This window comes from Anomalospiza imberbis, chromosome 10 (genome assembly GCF_031753505.1).
Source record: "Anomalospiza imberbis isolate Cuckoo-Finch-1a 21T00152 chromosome 10, ASM3175350v1, whole genome shotgun sequence".
NCBI lineage: Eukaryota > Metazoa > Chordata > Aves > Passeriformes > Viduidae > Anomalospiza > Anomalospiza imberbis.
In genome coordinates this window covers 22,172,301-22,197,074 of record NC_089690.1, presented here as the reverse complement: position 1 = coordinate 22,197,074, position 24,774 = coordinate 22,172,301, and the positions used below count along the sequence as shown (strand labels likewise).

Here is a 24,774-nt window from a genome sequence, read left to right as displayed (position 1 = left end):
AGATGGCCCCGCAGTCACTCCCCTACAGAGATGGGTGTCTGGCATGGCAGAGCCACAGACTGGCAGCGGGGGAGGAGGGCAGTGCCCCCTCTGCATCCCACCTCGGCCGGGCTGTGCAGCCTAATGCCTTCCAGAAAATCAGCGATGAATGGCCAGGGAGGGTAATTCATATCAAACCCATAAAACCTTTATTAGCGTCCTAGGGGAGAAATCCGGATGTGGCTGCTTATTTATTTTGGATTTCTCTCTCTCTTTTTTTTTTTTTCCTCCTTTTCCTTTAACATTTTCTTCCAAGAGATTTTTAAAGTGATAGGGTCAGCTCTCTAGGATCAGCAGTAGGGCTCAGACAGGGTTGCCTGCTGGGGGAACACATGGTCCTGGACCACTGGTGGATGCACTGGTGTTCCAGGAGTCAGGCTGATCTTGGGGTCCAGCTTTGGGACCCATCATGAGTTGATAATTATTCAGAACCATTGGTGCTTTTAGTGGGGCTTCCCTGGGAGTAGCCCTCACCTTTCCTGGGAGCTCAGCCTCTCCCAGTCAAACCATTTCCCGATAATAAATGTAGGGTGGGTGTGTTTGTTTTGCTTTGGGTTTTTTTTCTCCAGTAAAGACAAAGAAGCCCTTGAGCCTAGAGCGTAACCTAAAACACGGCATTCCTGAAAAGAATTTCCTGATAATATTTTTAGCACCTGAAAAAAAAAAAAATCACCGGGGGGGGGGGGGGCAGGGGGGGAGGAGAAAAAAAAAAAAGCCAAAAAAACCAGGGGAAAAAAGGAAAATGACCCAGTTTATTTTTCTCCTTCAGTCTCTTTTGTTTTCCTCATCCAGCCCTGTGTTTCCAGGGAGCAGGGCAGACCGGGGGCACGGAGGGGGCTCTGTGCCCACGCGTGGTTTTGGGTGGGAGAGCGGGGACCCCCCGCCGCTCGCGCTCCTCGGGGAGCCCGCCCCATAGCCCCGCCCCCAGCCCCGCCCCCGCCGGCTGGCCACGCCCAGATCATGCAAATGAGCCCCGGGGGCGTGGCCGGCAGGGTGAGGGCGCTCGGGGCGCGTTGGCGCTGGGGCGCCTCGGGTCCGCGCAGCGCCTCGGGTCCGCGCAGCGCCTCGGGTCCGCGCAGCGCTGCGGGCGATCGCTCCCCGCTCCCGCCGCCCGGCCCCGGGCAGCCGCCGCCGCCCTCCCCGTGCCCCTCCGCGGGCGTCCTGCCCCGCCCCGGCCCGCCCTGCCCCGCCCCCGCCATGCTTCCGTGGCTGGTGCCCCCGTGAGAGGCGAGCGGCGTTGCCGGCGGCCATGCAGGTCCTGGCAGGCTGGGCCGTGCTGGTGGCGCTGGGCGAGTGGCTGTGGGCCGGTGGGGAGGTGCCGCTGGGGGACTTCTACCCCTTCGGGCCGGCCCAGGGCGACGCCGCCACGCGGAAGCAGGACGACGGTGGCTCCGAGCTCCGGCCCCTCTCCATCCCCTTCCCCTTCTTTGGCGCGGGGCACACCGGCCTCTATGTGAGTAATTTCCACTTATTTCTGCTTATTTCCTCCTGTTCGCTCCCTCTAATTCATTTCCTTCTATTCTGCTTTTTCCCTCCCTCTAATTCCCTCTTTTCTGTTTCTTTCTTCCTCTTCCCTTTCTCTTATTTCCTCTTTCCTGTCCTGCTTGGATGGATCCGAGTTTCCTTGGGGGCCATCAGGTGGTCCCCACTTAACGGGAAACACCAGAGGAGTAGCGGTGTGCCGAGGAGGATGCAGTGTGCCCTGGGCTTGGGGAGCATGCAGGACCCCTGGCTCAGTGTGGGGGTCCCCAGCGAGGATCCCAGCCCCACTGCCTTGGGAATGCTGGGCAAAGCCCTCACCCACGGTGGGGAGCCTGGGCTTAGCCCTGGCTGGAGCCTGCATTACCTGCGTACCCACACCCTGTGGGACTGGCTTGGTGACATGCTGGGGGATCCCGCAGCAGGGAGCTGGATACTCTGGTGGGCAAGAGCCCAGAGCTGGTGTGCTGCAGCCCTAGCGTGGTGGCCCTTGCTGCAGCAAAGGGGGGTTGGTGGGGCTCTGGGTGTGATGTAGAATAAAGACAGCTGCACTTTGGGCTGCACACTCGGCACATCCGATTCCTTTCCCTTTCCCTGCGCCCACTGGGCTGCTGGGACTACTGGTGACACACTCCCTTGCAACCCCTAAGCCACCGGGAGGGGACTGTGGCCAAAGAACTCAAATCATGCCTGGCCCATCGTGTCCCCTGTAGCTGTGGCCAGAAGGGCAAGCCCAAGTGTCTGGTTGTCCATGGAGTCTTTTGGGTGGTGCTGTCTTGCATCCAGAAGTGAGATTTGGGCTCCCCATGCTGGTTTCCATCTGGCACAGTGAATCTTTCAGCGTCCCATCTCCCTGATCCCATCTCCCTGGTTTGCTCTGGGCTTAATGATGGCCCAGACCCAGGTGGCAAAGGAGATGGCTGAGCATGGTCCTGATGCCATCCCAGAGCTGGGCTCATGTACCATTCCACTGCCTTGGCTCAGTGCAGGGGGTCCTTGGTCCTACCTGGTCGTGTTTTTCCCCTGATCAAAGCACCAGCCCTGCCATCGGGTGGGAGGGATGCAGGCTTGGGGCTTGAGCCACTGTGGAAGGATAGAAGGGGCTGGGAGAAGCCAGGTGACATGATGGTTGTCCCGTAGAGGATCCACAGTGTGGCTCTAGGTCTTGGAGGGGCTGCAGGGATCAGAGGACACTACATCCCCTTTCCCTGAGCTAAAGCCCCATGGCTCTGCAGGGCCAGCTTGCCTGCCCCTAGCACAGAAGTCCATGTGGCAGCAGCCCTCCTCCCCAGGGAGCTACCGTCCAGGGGGACTGGCACAGGGCTGAGTTCACCTGGAAGCCTCTGTTCTCAAGGGCTGCCTCCAACCACCCCCCTCCTCCTTCACAAAAACCAGCAACAACAAAAAAAAAGCCCTTCTTGGCTCTGGTTCTCTCCCATCTTGCTTTAATCAAGGGAAGAATGTTCCTCTGCGGACACAGTGGGGTTACAGAGGCTTTGGGAAAACAGAATCCTCTTTCCCTTAGTCACAGTAAGGACTGCCCTGTGTTCAAATGGAGGGGCTATGAACCCTCCTCAGGGACTGGGGACCTCCCCCAGGGACTGCACAAGGCCATCACAGCTCAGCCCCCTGTGCCTGGGTGTGCTGGCAGCTGGGGTGAAGGCATTCTGGCTTCCACATGGCTCCTGGGGATGTTGGCTCCCAACTCCTTTTTGGCACACGAGTGTGACACCACTGCCTGCCTGCATGCCAGAGCTGCTCTCTCCAGTTGAGAGCCTCTTGCCTGTACCAGGCACCCTTTTCCATCCTGCCTGGCGAGCTTAGCTGTGTGTTCCTGCCTGTCCCACGGTCGCTTGTGGGCTGGGGAACAGAGTGGCTTGGAGCTGACTGGACTGCCAATCATGGCACTGTGGCAGAGTGCTGCCAGGGTCTACTCCAGGGAATTTGGGAGCTCAGGGTGAGAGCATTTCCCTTTGATCCCTGTTCAGGTAGGCAGGGGGTTTCTTTACCTTCCTCATTCCCACTGCATCCTCGTGTTGGGAAGTAGCACTCCAGGCAGCAACATCCACTAGTTCCAGTTTCCTTCCCTGGGCTCAGGCTGCCTCTGCCATGCGTCCATGGGCCAGGCATCCCAGAACTCTAATTGCCCCAGTTAGTGCTGAGGAACAGCTTGAAGTATCTCACCCTGGGGGTCTGACATCCCCCACTTTATTGAGAGCAGCCTGCTGAAGCACCGGGGGCTTTGCATGGGGTGGCGGTGCTTGGTCACCTGGGGATCAAGCACCCCCCGGAGTGCTGTGCATGCCGGTGGATGGATGGATGGATGGAGCAAGGCTCCTCCCACCCTGGGCCAGTGCCCACATGGACCAGAGCCCACAGCCCCCCTGCCAGCAGGGTCCAGCCCCATGGGCTGCCTGTGAGCCATGAGACTGGGGAGCGAGCTCAGGCTCTCTCCCCTGCCAAGAGCAGTGCCGTGAGCTGGCCCCACGCACCGGGCACTGTTTGTTTTATGCGCAGGGCTCCTGCAGTTTTTGCAGCTGTTCCCCTTTCCCTGGCCTGGAGAACAGGGCTGGGTTTGTTCAGGCAGTGGCCCGCAGCCGCGCTCCAGTGAGCAGGCGGCTGGGGCGGGGGGCTGGGGTGTTGTGGGTGCTGAGGCACGTCTCTGCTTCTAAGGACAGGAAGGGGAAGCGCTCCAATATTTGTGGAAAGGGGAGGGGGAGAGGAAGATGAAATGGAAAGCACCTCTAAAACATGGATTCCTGCTGGCAGCAGGAGTCAACTGTGGCCACCCGTTTCTTTCCCTTCCTCTCTGCAGGTAAACAACAATGGGATCATCTCATTCCTGAAGGAGGTCTCTCAGTTCACGCCGGTGGCCTTCCCCATCTCCAAGGACCGGCGTGTGGTTGCTGCTTTCTGGGCAGATGTGGATAATCGGCGGGCAGGTGAAATATATTACCGAGAGAGCACCGAGCAGCCCATCTTGGACAGAGCGAGTAGGGACATTGCCCAGTATTTCCCTGAGTTCCCAGGGTTTTCTGCACAGTGGGTCTTCATTGCAACCTGGTACCGAGTCACCTTCTTCGGGGGCAACTCATTTTCACCAGTGAGTAGCTGAGGCAAAGCAGCCACCCCACCTGTGTGCCTTCAGTGCGGTGCCAGACCTGCCACTTGGCACAGAGCTGTCAGCAGAGCTCAGTTGAGCATGATGGCTCTGTCCTCATACCTTGCTGTGACAGAGCAGTAGTGGGCTAGCAATACCAAACCCTCCTCTTTGTGCCATGTGGAGGCTTTACATCGTCAGCCTTCTTGGGCAAAAGTGAGGCACTTCTTGCCTTCTAGATGCGCAATATCCATATTTTCCCCCATTTTTCCCATTCATCTGAGCTGTTCTAGCTCAGGATCACAAGTTAGGATTAAAAATAATTAAACTCGAATGCCCTTGCTCATAGAGGATTCGAGGGATTCAAGGGAACACCCCTTTGCTGAATGTAGTTTCTGTCACTTTATTTTAGGACTGGTTCATCGTCCCTCACTGCTTTCCTCCCCTCCCTGCTGCAGGTAAACACTTTCCAGATTGTCCTCATTACGGATGGCAAGCTTTCCTTCACCATCTTTAACTACGAGTCCATCACCTGGACCACGGGTATGCACGCCAGCAGTGGGGGGGACTTTGCTGGGCTCGGTGGCATCGCAGCACAGGTAAGTGACAAATGTAGCCCCTGGGGTGCCTGGGTAGCACATCCGCCTTGTGAGCTCGTGGCTCCTGTTTGGGTTTCTTGGAGGTGGAAAATCTCCCCCTGCTTGTTTGGTTTTTTTTTTTTCTTCTTCAGAGTTCTTAAATATCTGTGTGTGCTCTGGCTCCCAAAGCTGAGACCATACAGGGGGCTTTGTTATCCCAAAACCACAGATCTTTGCCTTGGCTGCCGCTTCATAGTCCCTTTTCCTTCCTAACCTCAGCCTTTAAGAGCAGCTGCCATGGCTAGCACAGCTTTTGCTTGTAGTTTTATTTCATCCCTGTGTGTGTTGTTGTGTTAAAGGGAAAAAAAGCCAACACCCACACCCGCAAAAACCCCAGTACCCATTTGGATGTGTGAATTTACCGACAGTTGATCCATGCTTGGCTCCCTGCTTGCCAGCCTGCAGCAGGCAGGATGCTGCAGGTGGAGAGGAAACAAATGGGATTTGAATTCCCAGGAAGGGACTGAGCAGGCCAAGCGTCCACTTCACCCTGTTGTCCTGTCATGTGAACAGGATTGAGTGCTGGCCTGTGGCATGTGGAAAGGGAAAGTTGGTCTGAGTGGTGCCACCAGTGGTGTCGCATGACAAGAGAGATGAGTCCAGGTGCTCCAGGTGCTTTTTCCCATGCATTAGTGATGTCTCTTTACTCTCTGCCTTTGTCCTTCCAGGCAGGTTTTAACGCTGGTGATGGAAAGCGCTACTTCAACATCCCCGGATCCCGCACCGATGACATCGCTGACGTGGAGATGACGACAAATGTGGGTATCCCCGGGCGCTGGGTGTTCAGAATCGATGATGCCCAGGTGCAAGTGGGGGGCTGCAGCAATACAAGTAAGAGGACAGCAGTTAGGTTTACTTAACTCCCAACCCAACCCCACACTGTTCTCCAGCCCCATCTTTCCCTGCCTCAACCCCCACCTCCGCGGGGTGGAAGAGATGTCTGGAAGGGCTTTGGGGAGGGAGGGGAGGCAGCTATGTGGGGACTGTCTTCAGCACCAGCTGCGGTTGGGGATGGCACCTGTGGTTGCCCTGGGGCTGGGAACGGCTGGGAGAGCAAATGGGAAGGGGAGGAAGAGTTCTTAGTTTAAAGAAGCCTGTGGGGAGTGATGAGGGAGGCTGGGGAGGAGGTGATGTGCGCAGTTGGGCCCCTGCCAGCCCACTGCCAGGCAGGGCATGAAGGGCCAGCACCCTTGGGGGGGTGCATATGTCCATCAGTCCTCATACGCTGGGCTGAGCCAAATGGAGGGCTGCTGAATGCCAGCCTGCCATGTGGGGTTAGGTTGCCAGGACCTGGTCCATGCTCCCCACTCTTGGGGTCCTGGCACATCCCCCACAGAGCTGTTGGTCTCCGGTTCCTCATCCCCACTTCCCCCTGGCCGTGTTTTCCCACTTGTGATCTGTGTGTCTCGCGTTATCGGTGGATTTTCTGTACGTGGGCTCTCCCGTCCCCTTTCCCTCTGACCTGAAAAAGTGAGGGCATGTTCATATCCCCTCAGCCAGTGGAGCAGACCTCCCCACAGCCAGGCTGCAGACCTGTGCAGCCTCTCCCCCTTGCACAGGAGGAGTAAAACTGTCCCCTATCCCAGGGGAGCCTGCCCCTGCCCCGCCATCAGGCAGGCAGCCCCACGGGCTCCCCCAGCACCCCAGGGAGCCGGGCGGGTGCAGGGAAACACCCAGGCGCTGGTGTGGCTGGAAGGTGGCAGGTGAGCCCTGCCAGGGTGGGGGCTGACAGGGGTCACTGCCTGTTCCCACAGCCTCTGTCTGCCTGACACTGCGGCCCTGCCTGAATGGGGGGAAGTGTATTGAGGACTGCATCACTGGGAACCCCTCCTACACCTGCTCCTGCCTGGCTGGTTTTACTGGGAAGAGGTGCCATGTTGGTGAGCACTTTGCTGCAGGGAGCAGGTCTAGCTCTTGGTGTCACTGCTGCCTGCTGGCAGTGTGTCTGTCCTCGCCCTGAGCTCCTGTCCCCACCCGGGGATCTGTTTCAGATGTGGATGAGTGCCTCTCCCACCCATGTCAGAATGGAGCCACCTGCCTCAATGGTGCTGGCAGGTTCACCTGCCTGTGCCCGCCAGGCTTCAGAGGCAACAACTGCGAAACTGGTGAGCAGTGCAGCACTTGAAAAGCAGAGACCCCAGGCTTGGGGGGCATTTCTGCTCTTGGGAGGGCTCTCCAGACCAGGACTCCTGCAGTAGCTGCTGGGCTCTAGCAGTTTGTTACAGCCAACTTGGATTTCAGCTTGCTTCAGGCAAAAGAAGCTTTTCTCTGGCCATGAGCCTTTCCTTCTGCTGACTCCTCTGAGGGCTTCGCTCAGCACTGCTGCCAGCAGTCTTCCACCACCACTCCCTTAGCCAGAAAAGTTGGCAGCCAGTGCTCAAACAAGCCTTGCAGGCCCTGCTTTTGCAGGTGATGCTCTAGTCCCAAGCTCTTCAAAGGCAGGAGAGACCCTCCCAGTCCCTGGCAGGGGCCGTGGTTGCAGGTTTCCCCCACTGCTGGCCTCCGCCTGCCAGTGGAAGTGCCGCCAAAGCATTTGGCTCCCAGCAAGCTGCCGCGCCAGTGGAAAAGGCGAGAAGGGAGTTGACTTGTGGGGGAGGAAGGAAGGGAGGGAGAAATGCCCAGCAGAGCACACTGCCTTCCAGGAGGTGTGGGGGGATGAAAGAGCTGAGCTGCCTAAGGACAGGTTTTGGGAACAGTCATGACATGGCCATTGTCCCCTGACAGAAGGTGCATGGGTAGCTCCAGTCCATGCTTTGCCTAGGTCTGGTGTCTCCACGTGTAGAGGGTGCCATGTGCTGGTCCTGCGCCTAGGCTGACACCCCTGTCCCTCTTTTTTTGGTGTTCTTCTGCAGCAGAATCACCATGTGAGAACAGGGTGTGCCAGAACGGTGGGAGTTGCCAGGTGGTGAACAGGACAGCAGCATGCTTGTGCCAATCAGGGTACTCAGGGGAGGACTGCCAAACAGGTGGGTGACAGAAAGAGGTATGGGATGGAGATGGTGACATTTCATACCTTGGCAAGCTTCCTTCCCAGTCAGCTTCATTCCTGGAGATAGTTTTTGGAGGGGAATGTTTGCCAGTGGCCCTTATTTTCTTCTGTCCATCGCCTTCACCCTCCTAAGCATCATCCCGGCTGGGAGGGAAGCACCAGGTGAGCTGGGTGTGCTCACACATGACCTGACAACCTTTCCTGGCCTCCCTTTGCAGAGGTGAATGAATGTGAGTCCAGCCCATGCCTGAATGGCGGGCACTGCATTGACCTGGTCGATAACTACACCTGTGTGTGCCTGGAGCCCTTTGTGGGACAGCGCTGCGAGACAGGTGCTTGTACCCCAGGATGACCCACGGCAGGGACTGTGTCCCCTATATTCTGCTGGCCATCATGGCCCAGGCTCTCCTCCTGCTCACTTCCTTGCTTTCCCCTTACCAGATTCATCTTCCTGTGAGGACCGGAGTTGCCAGAACCGGCAGACGTGCAACTACATCCGCCCTGGCCGCTATATCTGCACCTGCTCCCCGGGTTATTACGGCAACAACTGCCAGTATGGTGCGTGAGGTTGTGCCTCGACCAGCCTGGTGTGGGAACTGCAGTCAGGGGCACTGGGCAGGAATGGGCAAATGGCTGCAAAGGGGCTGTGTCAGTCATAGGCACTGCTGAAACTGGTGGGTGGCATGTGCAGAGCAGCCATGGTGCTGCCAGGAGGGAACACCTTCCTGCAGGGCTGCTTGACTGTGCTGGAACCTCCAGCAGGATCCCCAGGACAGAGGATATTCCAGCCCCAAACTGGATCTGTCCAGCTCAGGCTCTCCATTCCCCACAGGTGGGCCCCGCATGCCCGGCGCCTGCCTCTCCCACCCGTGCCAGAACGCAGGCAGCTGTCTGGAGACCGAGCGGGGCTATGTCTGTGAGTGCCAGGAGGGCTACACTGGACAGGACTGTCGAGACCGTGAGTACAATCAAGGGGACTTGCTACTGGGGTGCAGCATGTCAAGGGGAGCCTTCATGCTCATAAGAGGGAGAAGCAGCAGCCCCAGAGAGCCTGTTCAGGTCTCTGGGATTGAGCAGACGGTCTGTCCTTCTGGAGGAGGCTGTGCCTGTGTGTCTGAGGGCCTCAGGGCTGCTGCCCACCTGAGTTTCCCCTGTGAGTGGCATCTGGCAAGGCTGCTTGTTGGTCCCAGCCCACAAGCAGGAGAGGTCCTGGGAAGCTCCTGTTTTCTCTCTTGCAGAGCTCTCTGAGGGCTGTGAGTGTCGTAACGGGGGCAGTTGTCTGGAGGGGAACGTCACCGTCTGCCAGTGCCTTCCTGGTTTTTTTGGTCTCCTCTGTGAATTTGGTAGGTGAAATCTTCTTGCTTACTGTGTTCATTCCTTCTGGGATGCTTGAGTCGGGCAGCCTGTGAGTCAGCAAGGAGGCATTGCCCATGCCTGGGCCTAGCACAGTGCCAGAGGCACACACTGAATTTGAGCCTGGAAATATTGTTGCCTGGTGAGATGGCAGTGCTTCCACCTGCATCACTCCCACTTTGAGCAGTACCTCTCCCAGCCTCTGCCTCAGCCCAGCTCCCACGGGTGGGGAGGGAGTCATGGCCTTTGTGCACTCCCTTGCTGAAGCTCACTGAGCATCCAGGCTGGGCATTGCCATTTGCACTGTCTGTGCCAGAGGATCTGTTCTGTCTCATTGGACCCTGCAAAGTTAGGAGACTCCTGTTTCCATGTGGGTGTCCTCCTGCCACTGACTGAAAGAGGCTGGCACTGGCCATCTATTTGCAGAAGTCACCACGACACCGTGCAACATGAACACGCAGTGCCCGGACGGTGGGTACTGCATGGAGTATGGCGGGAGCTACCTCTGTGTCTGCCACACCAACTACGGCACCAACCACAGTAAGACTCCACGGGGATGCGGGAGCAGCCCTGGGGTGGGGGTGAGCAAGGGGGTACCCTCACCTCACCTCAAGGGAAGCTGCCCTTGTACCGCTGGCCATATGTCCTCGGTGATGCCCTGTGTTTGGCTCTGCAGCGATGCCATCCCCCTGCGACTCAGAGCCCTGCTTGAATGGGGGGTCCTGCCAGGTTCACGATGACTCGTACATCTGCGAGTGTCCTCAAGGCTTCCTTGGCATGCACTGCGAGAAAGGTACCTCCACAGTGCTCCCTGTGGCCCCAGCACCTGGCAGAGGTGGGAAGAAGGGCTTGGACCTTCTTGGGAGATGAGCAGTTCCTTGCAGAGCTGGAAGTTGGTGCAGGTTTTCCCATCCCATCCTGCAGGGTAGAGGGAGGGACTGAATGACTCCCTTCATGACACCCAACAGTCATAGCAGCAGATCCAGTTGTTTTCTGTACAACACCATCAGTGTTGATGTTTTTTATTTACGTGCCACAACTTCTGCCCTTGGGAGCAGCCAGCTGTCTCCCAGCATTACGCACCTGTTGGCCCCAGTACGCGTCTGCGCGGGTGTAGTTTTTGTGCTGTTGCTGGACCCAGGATGCAGTCAGGCTTCCCGCAGCGAGGGGTGGTGGGACGCTGGTGGGAGGCAGCAGCTCTGGGTGACCCCGCTCTGGGCGCTCTCTCTGCAGCCAAGCCTCGGCTCTGCAGCACGGGGCCCTGCCGCAACGGGGGCACCTGCAGGGAGGCGGATGGCGAGTACCACTGCACCTGCCCCTACCGCTTCACCGGCAAGCACTGCGAGATCGGTACAGCCCCCCGGCCCCCACAGGGAGGAGAGGTGGCAGCTGCCCCACCAGGCTCACGCCCGCCTTGTGCCCCCAGGTAAGCCGGACCCCTGTGCGTCGGGGCCCTGCCAGAATGGAGGCACCTGTTTCCACTACATCGGCAAGTACAAGTGTGACTGTCCCCCAGGCTACACCGGCCGGCACTGCGAGATTGGTAGGTTTGAGGAGCGTGTGCCACTACCTGGGGGGATGATGGGACTGACTGTCAGGAGCTCGCTGCTTGCTTTGAGCCCCCTTCCCTGCAACTCTTCCTTGTGCCCTGCTGGAAGGGGAAGGGGCCCGGCTCTGGTTTCATTCCTTGCTCTGCTCTTCTTCCAGTGCCCTCCCCTTGCTTTCTTAGTCCCTGTGAGAATGGGGCTACCTGCGAGGACCTCGGCGGGGGCTATGCTTGCACCTGCTCCATGGGCTATGTAGGGAAGCACTGCCAGTTTGGTAAGGGCTTTGCACTTCCCCTGCTGGCTGGGGACTTGGGGCTCCTCTGTGGGCCCCATTCATCCCCTGTCTCTCCACAGAGGTCGACTGTGGCATCCCCAGTGAGGTGAAGCATGCCCAGGCTTCTTTCAACTCCACCAAGGTGGGCTCACTGGCTGAATACCAGTGTGAGCTAGGCTACATCCTCAGCCAGCATAACCATCCCCGTGTCTGCCGTGTGCCAGGTGTCTGGAGCGACCCCCCCGAATGTGATGGTGAGAAATTCTGGGGAGTGGGCAAACCCTGGGACACCATCCCAGTGGCCCATGGTCATGACCATGGTTTGGTGACCCCAGGATATGTGCTCCAGTTGTCTGCTGCCTTCCCTCCTGGGATCCCTGTCCTGTGCTTATGTCTCTCCCTTGCTCAAATGCTTTTAGAGATCGACGAGTGCCAGTCGCAGCCTTGCCTGAATGGTGGCCAGTGCAAGGATCGTGTCTCTGCCTTCCTGTGCTTGTGTGAACCAGGTTACACAGGCTACCACTGCGAGCTGGGTAAGAGACCATGCCAGGCATGCTCCAGGACTGTCACAGTCCTTTCCTCACCTTCCCACCCTTGGGAAAGCCCCAGAGCATTGCTAATTCCATCACAAGGAGCTAGGTTACCAGGAGTTATGTGTGCTTGGATCAGCCTGAGGCAAGGGCTTCTTTCCCAGGACTCACAGCCAACTGTAGGATTTTTCCACCAGGGAGACACTACTCCTGACTGGGGACAATGGGCAGCATGGGAGGTGGTGGCAGGCGACTCCAGTCCATTTCCCTGGCATCTGGCAGAGGACAGTGGTAGGAGAAGGTGGGCTGTTGGAAGTTAGACCAGGGGACATGACACAGGCACCCTATGAGATGGATCTCTTGGCACAGTCCCACACTGCCAGTTGTCCCCAGGTGTCCCTGAAGGAATGTCCCATACCATGTTCTTCAGGGGCAGACCTGAGGCAGGGGGCATCCAGGAGCAGGGATGTTCCTGGCCACTGGGCTTGGAGAAGCAAATGACGTGGGCAGGGTCCATGCCCTGTGGGAGGAGTGCCCCTGTCCCTAGCCACCAGTCGTCTGTGCTTAGCTGGTGCCTTTCTTCCCGCCGGACCCCAGATGTTGACGAGTGCCAGTCGGAGCCCTGCAAGAACAGCGGGACCTGCCAAGACCTCCCCGGGTCCTTTGCTTGCTACTGTCCCGAGGGCTTCCTGGGGACCCAGTGCGAGACAGGTAGGGCTCTCCCTTCCTGGGTCAGTGGGAGGCTGGACTGTGGCCACCAGGACACTGCCAGGGCTGGCACCATGCTAGGTGGCTGGTCACTGTCTTGGACACTTTGACCCCAAACCATCACCTAGTTGCTCACTGTTGCACCTCCTTGCCTGTAGTTTTGGGGGCAGAGCTGAAACTGCTCTGATGGGGAGGGAGCAAGGAATTAAGTGTCCACCAGTGATGGACTCCCTTTCCAAGGTGTCCACCCCTTCCTGGGGATGTGGGCACCGTGGTGCACAGTGCAGGTTCCAGTGTCCAGCCTAGCTGTGCCAAACTCTGGGCTATGCATGTGCCCAGCTGCCCCCTCAGGGGTCTGTCAGTGTTGCTCGTTTGTGGCAGCTGGGAGCTGGCTGCTGGCATGCTCACTGTCGGCCTTCTCCCCGCTCCAGAAGTGGATGCCTGTGAGTCAGACCCTTGCCGAAATGGAGGGGAGTGTGAGAGCTACGGGGGCTCCTACCTCTGCGTGTGCCCAGAGGGATTCTTCGGCTACCACTGTGAGACAGGTGAGGCAGGCAGGGCAGCGCAGGGTAGCCCCAGGGTCAGCGGCACTGCTGACACTGCCAAACCTGGCACCTCTCCCACAGCCAGTGACCCGTGCTTCTCCAGCCCCTGTGGGAGCAGAGGCTACTGCCTGCCCAGCAATGGCACCCACAGCTGCACCTGCAAAGTCAGCTACACAGGCAAGAACTGCGAAAAAGGTAAAGGCCCTCAGCAGCGGCACCAGGACATGATGTGGGGCTTGACGCCAGCCTGGCAGTGCCCACCGCCCACGAGGGGCTCCTCACCATCCGGGACCAGCAGCACTCCTTGAGGCAGGCAGGGCTGGGGGCTCGCCCTGGGGGGGGCAGCCCACGCCCCTCCAATGCCATGGGTGGGTGCTGGCATGCCGAGTCGCTGCCGCTGGTGCCAAGATTGGCCCCAGGACATGGGGGACAGATTTCCCCTGCAGCAATGGCAATCCCTCGGATGCCCTCAGGAGGGGAGGCAGAGGCGTCCGAGGGAAGCCTCTTGGCACTGGCCTCCCCCAAACCCCTTGCCCCGTCCCGCAGTGGCAAGTGCTTGGCCACCAGTGATACCAGGGAATGCTCCTGGCGCCCTGGCTCCTCTTGTGCCCACTGAACCAGGAGTGGTTTACACCCTGAGAGCCCCTGCCAGATGTGCCAAGTGAGACGAGGGAGGACCTTGTCCTCTTATCGCCGCTGTTCTGCCGCTTGCTGACAGGGTCTGTTCTCTAAAGATTCATGGCATTACCTCTCCCCTTTGCTTTTGCACACACCCTGAAGAATTGCTGCCACCAACCTCATTAAAGGTGGAAAGGGTGGAGGACACTGGTGTGTTGATTTCTTGGCACCCACCTGAGGACGCAGCTGCCAGGCAACTCATTGACGGCTACGCCGTGACGTACGTATCCCTCGACGGCTCTTACCGCAGGACAGATTTTGTGGACCGAAGTCGTTCTGCCCACCAATTGCGGGCACTAACCTCCGGCAGAGCCTACAATATTTCTGTCTTTTCAGTCAAACGCAACGTGAACAACAAGAATGATATCAGCAGGCCCGTCATGCTCACCACGCGCACTAGTGAGTAGCGTCCCCAGGGGGATCACGGTCGTGAGCGTGCGCGGCCCTTGCAGGTGCCAGGGTTTGTGCTGCCACCTCCAGCCTGCCACCAGCTCCAGCATGGTATCAAACCTGGCAAGTTTGCTGGTGCAGATCCTAAAATCCAGCTGGGGGCCTCTGGAAAGTGCTTGGCACAGAGAATCGCTGTTTTCTATGCTGTGAGTAAAAGGCCTGACACCCTGTGGCCCAGTCCAGGGGCTGTAAGGCAGCTTGCAGTGGGGATTGCTCCTGAAACCTGTTCACTGGGGCCAGGCCGTTTTGCTCCGTGTCACTGTGCCCAGGGGAGTATGAAGAGCCCCCGTGCAAGGCAGGCAGTGGGGCTTCTGCAATCCTGTGGACCAGTCACCCTGCCATACTGCTGGGCTTGGAGTGGGAGCATGGCAGCAAGGGCAGGGGCTGTCAGGGACCTCTGCTCCATGGGCGGAGGAAGGGGCACAGTGATGCCTCTGGGCCATGGACTGGCAGGGCAGCTTCGAGCCCACTTTGTAGGGCAGGCAGGTGTGGAAATCAAATGCAAACAGGATGGAGGGAATTAGGAAAGGAAATAGCCTCTGAGGAGAGGAGAATGGTGGTGGTAAAGCCCCATCTCCCACAGCAGGTTGAGACCAAGTGAAGCCCAGGGGAAGAGATGTCAGCATAATGCTGGGCACAGCATCTCTTGGGGCCTCAAGCCACAGCTGAATGCTGGGGTCAGGATGGCCACCTGAAATGTGCCATGGACTTAGCAGCTGCTAGTGGGGTTCCCCAGGGCTTGGTTCGGGGCTGTTCCTGTTTAATGTATTTACTGGTGGTCTGGACCTAGTGATTTTGTGTACCCTCCGTAAATTTGTAGACAACACCAAGTTGGATGGAAGTGTTGATCTGCTTGAGGGTAGGAAGGCTCTGCAGAGAGACCTTGGCACACTCAGGCAAAGGGCCGAGGACAATGCCATGATGCTCAATAAGGCCAAGTGTTGAGTCCTGCACTTGGGTCATAGCAACCCCCTGCAGCTCCAGGCTGGGGGAGGAGTGGCTCAGGGGCTCTCAGCAGAAAGGGATTTGGGGGTGCTGGTTGACAGCTGGCTGAACATGAGCCAACAGTGCGCCCAAATGGCTAAGAAGGCCTGTGGCATCTTGACCCGTGTCAAGAGCAGTGTGGCCAGCAGCACTAGAGAAGTGATCATCCCTCTGCATTTGGCATTGTTGAGGCTGCAGTGCATTCAGTTCTGGGCCTCTCACTTTAAAAAGGACATTGAGGCACTGGAGCATGTCCAGAGAAGGGCAACAAGGCTTGTCAAGAGTCTAGAAAACATACCTTATGAGGAGCAGCTGAGAGAGCTGGGTTTGTTTAGCCTTGCAAAGAGGAGGCTCAGGGGGGACCTCATCACTCTCCAAAACTCCCCTACAGGAGGTTGTAGTGTGGTGGAGGCTGGTTTCTTCTGTCATGCCTGCAGAGAGAGAACAAGAACAAATGACCTAAAGCCAAGACAGGGGATCCACATTAGATAGTAGTAAAATTTTTTTCACTCTTTGGATGGTCAGACAGTGGGATAGGATGTCCAGGGAGGTGGTAGTCACCATCCCTGGAGGTGTTCAGGAGGCATCTGGGTCTGGTGCTGGGTGATGTGGTTTATAGTGCCAGTGCTGGGAGGATGGTTGGACTGGATGATCTCCTAGGTCTCTTCCAGCCTTGATGATTCTATGGTTAGGGCTGGGCCTGGGCACTACAGCCCCTCTGGCATTGTGGTAGGGGGCTGGGGCCGAGGGGACAGCCTCGGGGGTGCTTTGAGTAGCACAAGGCCCTGGGGGTGGGTAGATAGGTGTCCCTCCCACCTGCCTGGAGACTGTGAGGAGAGCATGAGATCAGTGGGAGAGGTGACACTGAGCTGTTCCACTGGGGAAGGTGATCCAGAGGTGCCAGCAGGACCCCCCTTGGGGCCGCATGGGGAAGGGATGGGGTGACCCACGATGACCACAGTCCTCTCTGCTTGCTCCGGCCAGGACCGCGTCCGGTGGAAGGCTTTGAGATCACGAATGTGACTGCCAGTGCCATCACGGTGCAATGGGCTCTCCACCGCCTCCAGCACTCCACTGTCAGTAGGGTGAGGGTCTCCATCCGCCAGATGGGGGACCTGGCAGGCCGCACCGTGGAGCTGAACAGCAGCGTGGCCAAGTACACCTTCCTGTGAGTGGGGTGCTGCTGGGTGCCAGGGCTCTGGCTCCCTCAGGTTGCCCCACTTACCCCTTCCCACCCTATCTTTTTCCTCCACAGGGACCTGCAGCCAGGAGAGAGATATATCATCCATGTCACAACGCTGAGTGGCCTAGGAGTGGAAGACCACCCCTCAGAGAGCCTGGCCACAGCCCCTTTTCATGTGTGGACAAGTGAGTGAGGTTGCCTTTGCCATCCCGGCTTGGCAGGAAAGCTGTGGGGAGGGAGAGGTGTGGGAGCTGCCAGACTGTCTGGCCAGCACAGCAAGTAGGAGGTGTGCAGGCAGGGCTGGGGAGGCCAGGAAAGACATTGGCATGTCCTCCCCTGCCAGATGTTGTTCAGTCTCTGAGACCAGCATGAGCCCAGCCCCATGCATGGGCGCAGTTCATCCCCTGCTGTCTGGCAGTCAGAAGGCGAGGGCTGACCTGGGTGTCAGGGTGCAGTGAGGCTCTGTCTGTCTTGGCAAGGACCTAGTGTTGAGCATCCCCTCACTGTGCATCCCGTGGCGGGAACAGGCTCGGGGCTGGTCCAGGCAGTGCCAGGCAAGCTGGGGCCCTGGCACACTTGTAAGGTGATGTGAGCGAGTAGGGCGGCGGCCATTCAGGGACGCCAGCTCTGACCTCTTTCCTCCCCATCCCCTGCCTGCTGCAGGGCCTCTCCCCCCACAAAACCTCACTGCCTCCCACGTCACCGCCACCTCTGTGTCCATGGCGTGGGAGCAGCCGCCCGTTGGCACCATGGAGGGGTACATCATCAATGTCACCACTGCTCAGAGCGTCAAGAGCCGCTACGTGCCCAACGGGAAACTCGTGTCCTACACGGTGCGGGACCTGCTGCCTGGGCAGCGCTACCACCTGTCCTTGACAGCTGTGCAGAACACGGAGCAAGGCCAGGTGCACAGCGAGCCCATCCACCTCTACGTCAGCACCTGTAAGTGCTCCCGGGGCTCTGCTGGGTTGCTGCAGCACAAGAGAGGCAATGGGATGACAGGGCAGTGGGGTAGAGGGTGGAAACCACTTGGCCAACAGAGTGACAAGTCCTTGCTGCCCCAGCACTGGGTGTCTGCAGCAGGCTGTGGAGACAGGACACAGGTCCACTGGAATGGGAGGTGGGGGTTGTAGGGTTAGTGAAGGGCAGACGCAGATCTCCAGCTTGGCGATGGGCATCTGCATCCCCGGTGCGTGGGCTGCCACCTGGCAGCCTTGGAATGATGGGATGGGATGATGGGACTGGCTGGGAGGTTGGTTGCTGGCTCACACTGCCTCCATTAAGCCTCATCCTTTGGTCTGCAGTGCAGAGGGATGGGGCTCCAGAGAGACGGTGGAGCCAAGCTGGGCACCCCCGGGTTCTGCGAAACAGGCTGCCCCCAGCCTTCCTGCCGGAGCTCCGCCTGCTGGCAGATCACGACACAGCTGAGGAGCCCTCGCCAGCCCCCAGGTAGGCACTGCCTCAGCACTCCTGGCTCTTCCACTCGGCCCAAGCACTAGGCTGAGCCAGTCCCTTTTCCCAGCTTCCATGCCCAGGAGTGTGCAGGGTCAAGCCATGCTCCTGCTGGGGTGCAGCCTCTAGCCCATCCACGGGGGTTCTCAGCCAGGCCCCTTACCCTGAGAGCAGTTCCCCCATGGGACTTGCACAGAGCCTGATGCCACCAGTGAATGCTTTATACAGCTGCCAAGAGCCCCAGCACATAGAGCCTGGGGGACCTGCAGTGCCCTGTACCCTTACGGCTCTCCTGTCCCAGGTTCACGGAGCTGGTGGATGGCAGAGGGAGGATCAGTGCCAGGTTTGGCACTGCGCTGGGAAAATCCATCACTGTGAAGACGCGTAAGTGCTCTTGTGCCTTTGTGTCCTGCTCCTGTCATCCAGTACCATCTCCTGCACCTCCCTACAAGTTGAGGTGGCAGCCAGGCAGGCTGCTGTAGGGCTGTGGGAGATACAGAGGAGGGTGGAGCCCTCTCACTGGCCCTGGGCAGGCAAACATCTGCTGTTTGTTAGAACCCTGCCTGAGGAGAGGGGTGACTGGCTGGGGGAGCCCAGAGAAGGACCCTTGCTGATGGGAGGTAGTGCTGGCTGTGGCTGCCCTTCTTCCCTGCCAGCACCAGCAGGGGCTTGAGCAGTAGCTCCATAGCCCTCCAGTGCAGCCCCTGCCTGCCCAGCAGCCTCAGCCCCCACTGTCAAGAGCAGCCTCACACCCAAGGAGAGTGCCTGGGTGAGAAACCTCTCAATAGTCAAGACCTAGCCCACATTTTCCATCCCCAGAAGAGCAGAGACCAACCCAAATACCAACCCAAGATACCCTAGAGCACCTGCAAACCCCACACCATGGGGTGGGGAAGGGGCCTGGCACACCTGAGCCCTTGGCCTCACTGCACATCCTGGTTCTGCCCCTACCTTCCCAGGACTCTGTGTCCCAGCCCCTTCCAGGAGGAGTGAGAGTGTCACCCCAGTTCTAGGGATGCCAGCTGGGAAGGGCTAAAGCACTGCCTCAGGCCTGACCAGTGTCCCAAAGCTGCAGGCAGGCTGGATCCCCTTGGAGGGGCTGCCTTTGGGTCTGGCCCTGGCCTGGAAGGTGACATTTAATCCTCTCATTCTACAGAGCCAGAGGCTCCAGTGAAGCTGGAGAACACAGAGGTGTCCAGCTGGGACAGTCTGGCACTGCAGCTGCGTGAGGCAAAGAGCAAGAGTAAGTCCCAGGGGAGACCCACAGCGGCAGGAACCCAGCCCTGGCCCCACAGGCAACCTGCTCAGCACCAGCCTGCCCTCCTTGGAGGCATGGCAGGCACCCCTGCCCACCTGCTCTTCCTGGGAGCACCCTGGCAATGCCAGGGGCTTGGCAGGGCTGAGATGTGGCCCCGGGCTCTGATGGTCGAGCGTGTTTTGCAGGAGAGGGGCAGAACTGCTCCAAGAATCCCTGCAGGAATGGAGGCACCTGTACCCGAGATGACGAGTCCTACCACTGTGCCTGCCGCCCGGGCTTCAAGGGCCGGGTCTGCCAGCTGGGTGAGTGCCAGGCTGTGCCCGAGGGCCAAGCTCCCTCCTGCAGTGCCAGGCTGGTGGCTGTCCCTGTCACAGGATGTCCCCTAGGATGTAGGTCACCCAGCACACCCTGCCAGCACCCAGGGGGTCCCACAGTGCCCAGGCTTTGCTAGAGATCTGTGTCATGCTGGCAGCTGAGAGAGGGTCTGGGCTCTGCTTTTAGTTTGAGGAGATATGAGTGCAGGTCTGGTCTCTGCTCTCTGCCTCTGCTAGAGAGTTATGTAGGCAGTGTGAGGTTGGGGGCTCTGCTTCTACTGGTGGGTCAGCTGTGCTGAGGCCAGCCCTCCAGCATGGCCAGGAAGCCAGGGGGGCCTCTCCGGACCCTTGCCACAAGGCACAGGCAGGCAGGGCCAGGGATGGGCTCAGTGATAGCTCCCCTCTCCTATTCCCCAAGCAGCCTGCAAGAAGGTGCCACACTCGTGCACGCGGCTGTACTCGGAAACCAGGTCATTCCCAGTGTGGGAAGGAGGCACCTGCCACTATCTGTGAGTACTGCCTGCAGGTTATGCTCCCCCCTTCCCCTTGTGCTCTGAGCTGGGGATGTCTCCCTGCAGCTCGGCTTTGGGGAAGGGAGAGCGAGCACAAGGCCGTCTCCAACCCCAGCTGGCAGTTGCCCCCTCCCCAGTGCAGGCTGAGCAGCCTGGCACAGCCCTGTGGCCACCCTCAGCTGTGCATCAGGGCAGGGTGTTGCTGAAGTGACAGCCCCATACTGCTGTTAGCCACCCACATGGCAGCAAGGTTGGATTTGGTGTGTGTGTCCCCCAGACAAAAGCAGATCCCATCCAGCTCCTGGCTGCCTGTGAGCAGGGGGCTGGGGGAGCCCTGATGCAGTGCCAGGGCATGGGGAGTTCGGCTCTGCCCTGGCCTCCCTGCAATGCAGGCACGAAGGCCTGGCTGGGATCAGTCCTCCAGCACAGCAGGCTGAGCCCCATTCCTGCCAAGGTTGGCTACTGCAGCCTGCAAGAAAATAGGGGAAATACCCAGACTTCCCCTTCACTCTCATTGAAGCAAAAAGTTCCTTTTGTTCCCTACACTCACATCTCCACTGTGTGTGCAGGTCCAGGAGAATCTACAAGGTACACCAGGATATCTGCTACAAGGAGAGCTGTGAGAGCACCAGTTCCAAGAGGACAAGCAGCAGGTACAGCCCGCAGCAGCACACTGGATGTGCCAGCCTTCCTGTGATCCTGCACAGGAGGATGTGGCTGGCTGCTGTGCCCCAGCATGCATGGGGACACCCAGGCTGGGGGTGGACTGGTCAGGGGTACAGACATGACCAGGGCTTGGATGCCACTGCTGTGTGCTTGCCTGTGAGCAATGGCCAAGGGGCATGGAGCTGACAGTGCTGTCCTCCCTTCTCTTCCAGAAAGCCAAGCAACAGTCACACACTGAAGAAGCCATAGAAGTAAGTACCTGCTCCAGCCCTCCTCAGACGCAGGCAGGGGCATTTCTCATGCAGGGAGTCAGGGAGATGGATGCAGGCCAGGGCACAACCCTAGCTCATGCCACCATGTCAGGGGGGTGTGAGGGCTTATGGCTGAAAGCTCCTGGTTGTGGCTGGGGTGGAGAAGCAGGAGGCAATGCTCTGCTTCCCCCTGGCTCTGCAGCTCCACATGAACAAGAGATTCCTGCATAAAAAGGGCCAGGCCAAGGCTGGAGTCCTGGAGGCAGCAGGTCCCCTTCTCTCAGCACAAGACTGGTGCACAGAGTGGGAAGAGGCCAGCTGCAGGGCATCTGGCAAACTCTGCACACCAGCTCATTTTACTCCTGCTCCTCCACAGGGTTTAAAGCAGTAGAAGCTTCGTCTTTCCACATCTAAGGGCTTTTTGAACACCAGGAAGATCCGATCTGCTCACTGGGTTGAACACAGCAGGGGAGCCTTCCTGCCTGGTGTCAACCTCTCCCTCTCCTCCAGCCCATTAGGGACACGCAGCTGGATCAGCACACGGAGTAGTGCTCCCTTTCCCCCTGCTGGCCCAGCACTGCTTTTGCTGGCCCCCTCTCTGCCCCTGAGGAGCTGAGCACCAGTGCCCCTTGAGGGGGCCAGCCCTGCTCAGCACCCCCAGCAACTCTGCACAAGCAACGGGCTCCCCGCTTCACTCAGGGATCAGCCCAGCTCCCTGCCAACAGCATCTAGAACAATCTGTTTTCGTAATCCGAGGTTATTAATTACCTATAACCCTCAAATAAAACAGTTTAATGCAGACCAAAAAACTTTAGCCATCACCTGAAATCTGGCCCCTCAAAACATGCTCTGAGGAGCAGCCCCTGTAGATGAGTTAGAAATGGTGAGCAGCTCCGAGTGGTGAGGTGAGCACAGGCAGTAGAGGAGCATTCCTGTTTCCTCTGCTCTAGCAGGGGAAACTGAGGCAGCTTCTACTGCCTGCCTTTTTTTCTTTGCTTTGTAAACAAGCCCTGGTTTTAACCAAATATCCAGCTCAGAAACCAATAGAGCACCTAAAAAGCATTTAAAATGTGATCCGTAGGGTGAAATCTGTCAGCTGAGGCATGCCAGTACCACCACACGTGTAGTTGCCTCCACACCAGCGCAGGGCACAGCAGAGGCTTGGTGAGGAAGCCAGCCCCACATGCCAGCCCCTTGCACTGCACTTCCCTGTGGCACCAGTGCTGCAGGGTTATGTGGAGGAGAGGACCAGCACCCAGCACTGCAGCAGGGCAGGCAAGGAAAGAAAAAGTGTAGCTTAGAAACGTTCCTAGTTTTTGTGAGTTTGTATGGCAACACTAGTTAAACATAGATTTGTGTATTAACGTACACGGTGTATATTATAAATTAACACATACCAGAGATATAGCCAGTTATGGTATAGAGCCTCACGGCCCCAGCAGAGTGGGATTATTCTGGTGGGGAGGGCCTCCCCTCCTGCCAAGCAGGGCTCTGTTGCTCAGCCACGTGTCTCAGGCAGCAGCTTGGAAGATGCTCCCAGAGCAGGACAGGCCCAGGGGATTCAGTGCTCCTGCCACCACCCTCTTCCTCCCCGAGCAGTGTAACAGTGCTCAGCCTGGGGGCAGGGGCAATGTGAAGCCACGACCAGCTGGCCCTTGTGCTGCTCCCCTCCTGCACCACCTCTAGCTTTGCTCACACAAGACAGACGTGCCTTATTTTCCTCCAAGGCTGCCTGGTCCTGCTCCAGCTGCCTGGCAAGCACAGCAGCCCTGCCTTCCCAGGGCAGGAGAAGCAGCCAGCCCTCCCTACCAGGAAGAGCAGGGCAAGGGGAAACCCAGACAGGAGAGTTTGGAGCCGTGGTCTCAAAGTATTTGCACCCCTGCTCTGCCAGCCACGAGATCAGCACTGACATGGGCTGTGGAGGTGGAGGTGGCCCTGCCATGGGACAGTTCTGTATCCACTGGAGTTGTCCCCACAGCACCAGGAAGCTTGGTCCCACTGCCAGCCAGCAGAGCAGCCCACAGCCTCCAGTCCCACAGCTGGCTCAGTATGTAATGCAGCTGGAAGGTTTTAACCTAGTCTTGGAAATAAATTAGGGGGTTTTGTTTGATTTTTTTTTTAATAAAAACACTTTATGGAAACTGTTTTGTTTTGGTTTTTTTTAATAGTTGGTCAAGGAGAAGGAGTGTTGTTGTATTTGACAGATGGGATTTATTGGTACCCCACCCATGGGGCCCTGCAGTCACCCCAGCTTGTGCTGGTGTGGCATGGGAGCCCAAAGCACCCAGTGAGTGCAGCAGCAGGGGAGGACTGGCACCTCGGAGCCTCACCTCCTCACTCCCTGGCTGCTTTACTTTCATCACTGTCGAAATCATCATCATCCTCTGTGTACAGTGCATCCACATCCTCCTCTTCCTCCTTCTCCTCCTCCTCCCGAGCCAGCAGCTTCTTGAAGACCTCGAACTCCTCTGGGGTAGAGTAGGCCAGCCTGGCCAGGAAGTCTTTCTCTGGGAGCTGAAGGATGTCCTTCAGTTTCGGGTTACTAGTTTGGGTCTGTCCTTTGTGTGGGGTCTCGTAGAGCCCCCGGCGCTCCAGGAAGATGTGGCGATTCCGGAGCTCGGCAAAGGGCATTTGGAAGAGCCGAGCCTTCACCATCTCCTTCTGCTGGACCCCCATTCTAAAGTAGGCGTACTGCGGGCGGAACACGGCGGGGGTGTCAGGCACAGCCCTATTCCCGCAGCCGGTTCTGGCAGGAACGTGGGTCTCGGTCCTCACCTGGAACTGGTGATGGAGGGTGCGCGGCTCCTCCAGCAGGACGGCGGGGCAGGTCCCCAGCACTTCCCGCAGCTGCTCCGCCGAGAAAAGGCAGCGCTCCCGCAGCAGCCGCACCGCCGCCTCCAGCCTCTTCCGGGGCACGTGGAAGAGCTGCGGGCAGCGGCTCACCGCCCGCTGCAGCCGGCCTGCGGGCAGCAGCTCAGCGGGCGGCAGCTCAGCGGCACAGCCCCGGTGTTCCCCCCGCAGCCCCGCTCGCTGCCCTACCTCCGTCCAGCCCCAGGCGCCGCAGCTCCTCGGCGCGCTCCCGGAGTCGCTCCGTGGGCAGCCGCAGCAGCGCCGGGCTCCGCTCCAGCAGCGCCAGGGCGGCCTCGGCGCTCAGCCCGAGCAGCAGCAGCTGCGCCGCCGCCGCCTCCGGGTGCTCGGGGCCGAGCCGGGGCTGCAGCGCCAGGAGCCGCCGGGCCTGCTCCTGGCTGAAGCCCATGGCCCGCAGCGCCGGCAGCTCCCCGCAGCCGCGACGAGCGCACGGCCCGGGGCCGGCGGGGAGCGCCCGGCCCGGCCCCAGCGCCCGCCCGGCGCCGCGCAGCAGCAGCCGCCCCGCCATGGCCACGGCCGCGGCCGCGCGGTGGGGCCGGGCCCGCCCCGCTCCGCCCCGCCGCCACCCGGCCCGGAGCGGCCGCGATCCCGCCCTGGGCAGCGCCCGGGGGTCGGCGGGAGGGCTGGGGTGGGAGCCGGGCCCGGCACGGCCTCTCCGGGCGCGCAGGGCTGGGTGACGCGGGGCAGAGACAGCGCCGTGCCCCGGGGAGAGCGCGGGCGGAGCGCTTTGCCCGCTCCGATGCCCGCAGAGCCGATCCCGCCGGGGCCGAGCCGGGGCGCGCTGCCACAGAGCGCAGGTGAGGTCAAGGTGTTGGAGATAGCAGAGTCCAGAGCGGGATTCAAAGCTAATTAGTAATTAAGTCGTGTCCTTTTGCTTCTCTGCAGAGCTGCAGTAGCTGGCCAAACCGCTGCCTTTTCCCAGCATTTCCTCCCAGGCAGCCTGACCCTGGCTGACC

The 24,774-nt window shown here is 59.1% G+C and overlaps 2 protein-coding genes across 8 annotated transcripts; one reads left to right on the top strand and one right to left on the bottom strand.

The window, feature by feature from the left end:
* Positions 1 to 1,176: 1,176 nt before the first annotated feature.
* Positions 1,177 to 23,091, top strand: SNED1 (sushi, nidogen and EGF like domains 1). 7 transcript variants are annotated; one of them, XM_068201228.1, is made up of 33 exons: positions 1,177 to 1,492; positions 4,334 to 4,621; positions 5,077 to 5,217; positions 5,925 to 6,087; positions 7,011 to 7,136; positions 7,248 to 7,361; positions 8,112 to 8,222; positions 8,464 to 8,577; positions 8,687 to 8,803; positions 9,078 to 9,203; positions 9,484 to 9,588; positions 10,025 to 10,138; positions 10,275 to 10,391; positions 10,832 to 10,948; positions 11,025 to 11,141; positions 11,306 to 11,419; positions 11,500 to 11,673; positions 11,839 to 11,952; positions 12,547 to 12,660; positions 13,089 to 13,202; positions 13,284 to 13,397; positions 13,983 to 14,279; positions 16,299 to 16,482; positions 16,570 to 16,682; positions 17,161 to 17,439; positions 17,802 to 17,946; positions 18,251 to 18,333; positions 19,106 to 19,192; positions 19,393 to 19,509; positions 19,943 to 20,030; positions 20,603 to 20,686; positions 20,912 to 20,950; positions 21,327 to 23,091. In XM_068201228.1, the coding sequence occupies exons 1-32, from the start codon at positions 1,289 to 1,291 to the stop codon at positions 20,946 to 20,948; spliced, it is 4,332 nt and encodes a 1,443-aa protein (XP_068057329.1). In that variant the 5' UTR covers positions 1,177 to 1,288; the 3' UTR covers positions 20,949 to 20,950; positions 21,327 to 23,091. The 7 variants fall into 7 exon arrangements, with proteins under 7 accessions (XP_068057329.1, XP_068057328.1, XP_068057332.1 ...); XM_068201227.1 differs by having other exon boundaries at positions 8,109 to 8,222; XM_068201232.1 differs by having other exon boundaries at positions 1,355 to 1,492; positions 5,031 to 5,217; positions 8,109 to 8,222.
* A 45-nt stretch (positions 23,092 to 23,136) lies between these two features.
* Positions 23,137 to 24,336, bottom strand: MTERF4 (mitochondrial transcription termination factor 4). The gene is made up of 3 exons (XM_068201234.1): positions 23,990 to 24,336; positions 23,726 to 23,910; positions 23,137 to 23,641 (listed from the first exon to the last, which is right to left on the bottom strand). The coding sequence occupies exons 1-3, from the start codon at positions 24,324 to 24,326 to the stop codon at positions 23,285 to 23,287; spliced, it is 879 nt and encodes a 292-aa protein (XP_068057335.1). The 5' UTR covers positions 24,327 to 24,336; the 3' UTR covers positions 23,137 to 23,284.
* Positions 24,337 to 24,774: the final 438 nt, after the last annotated feature.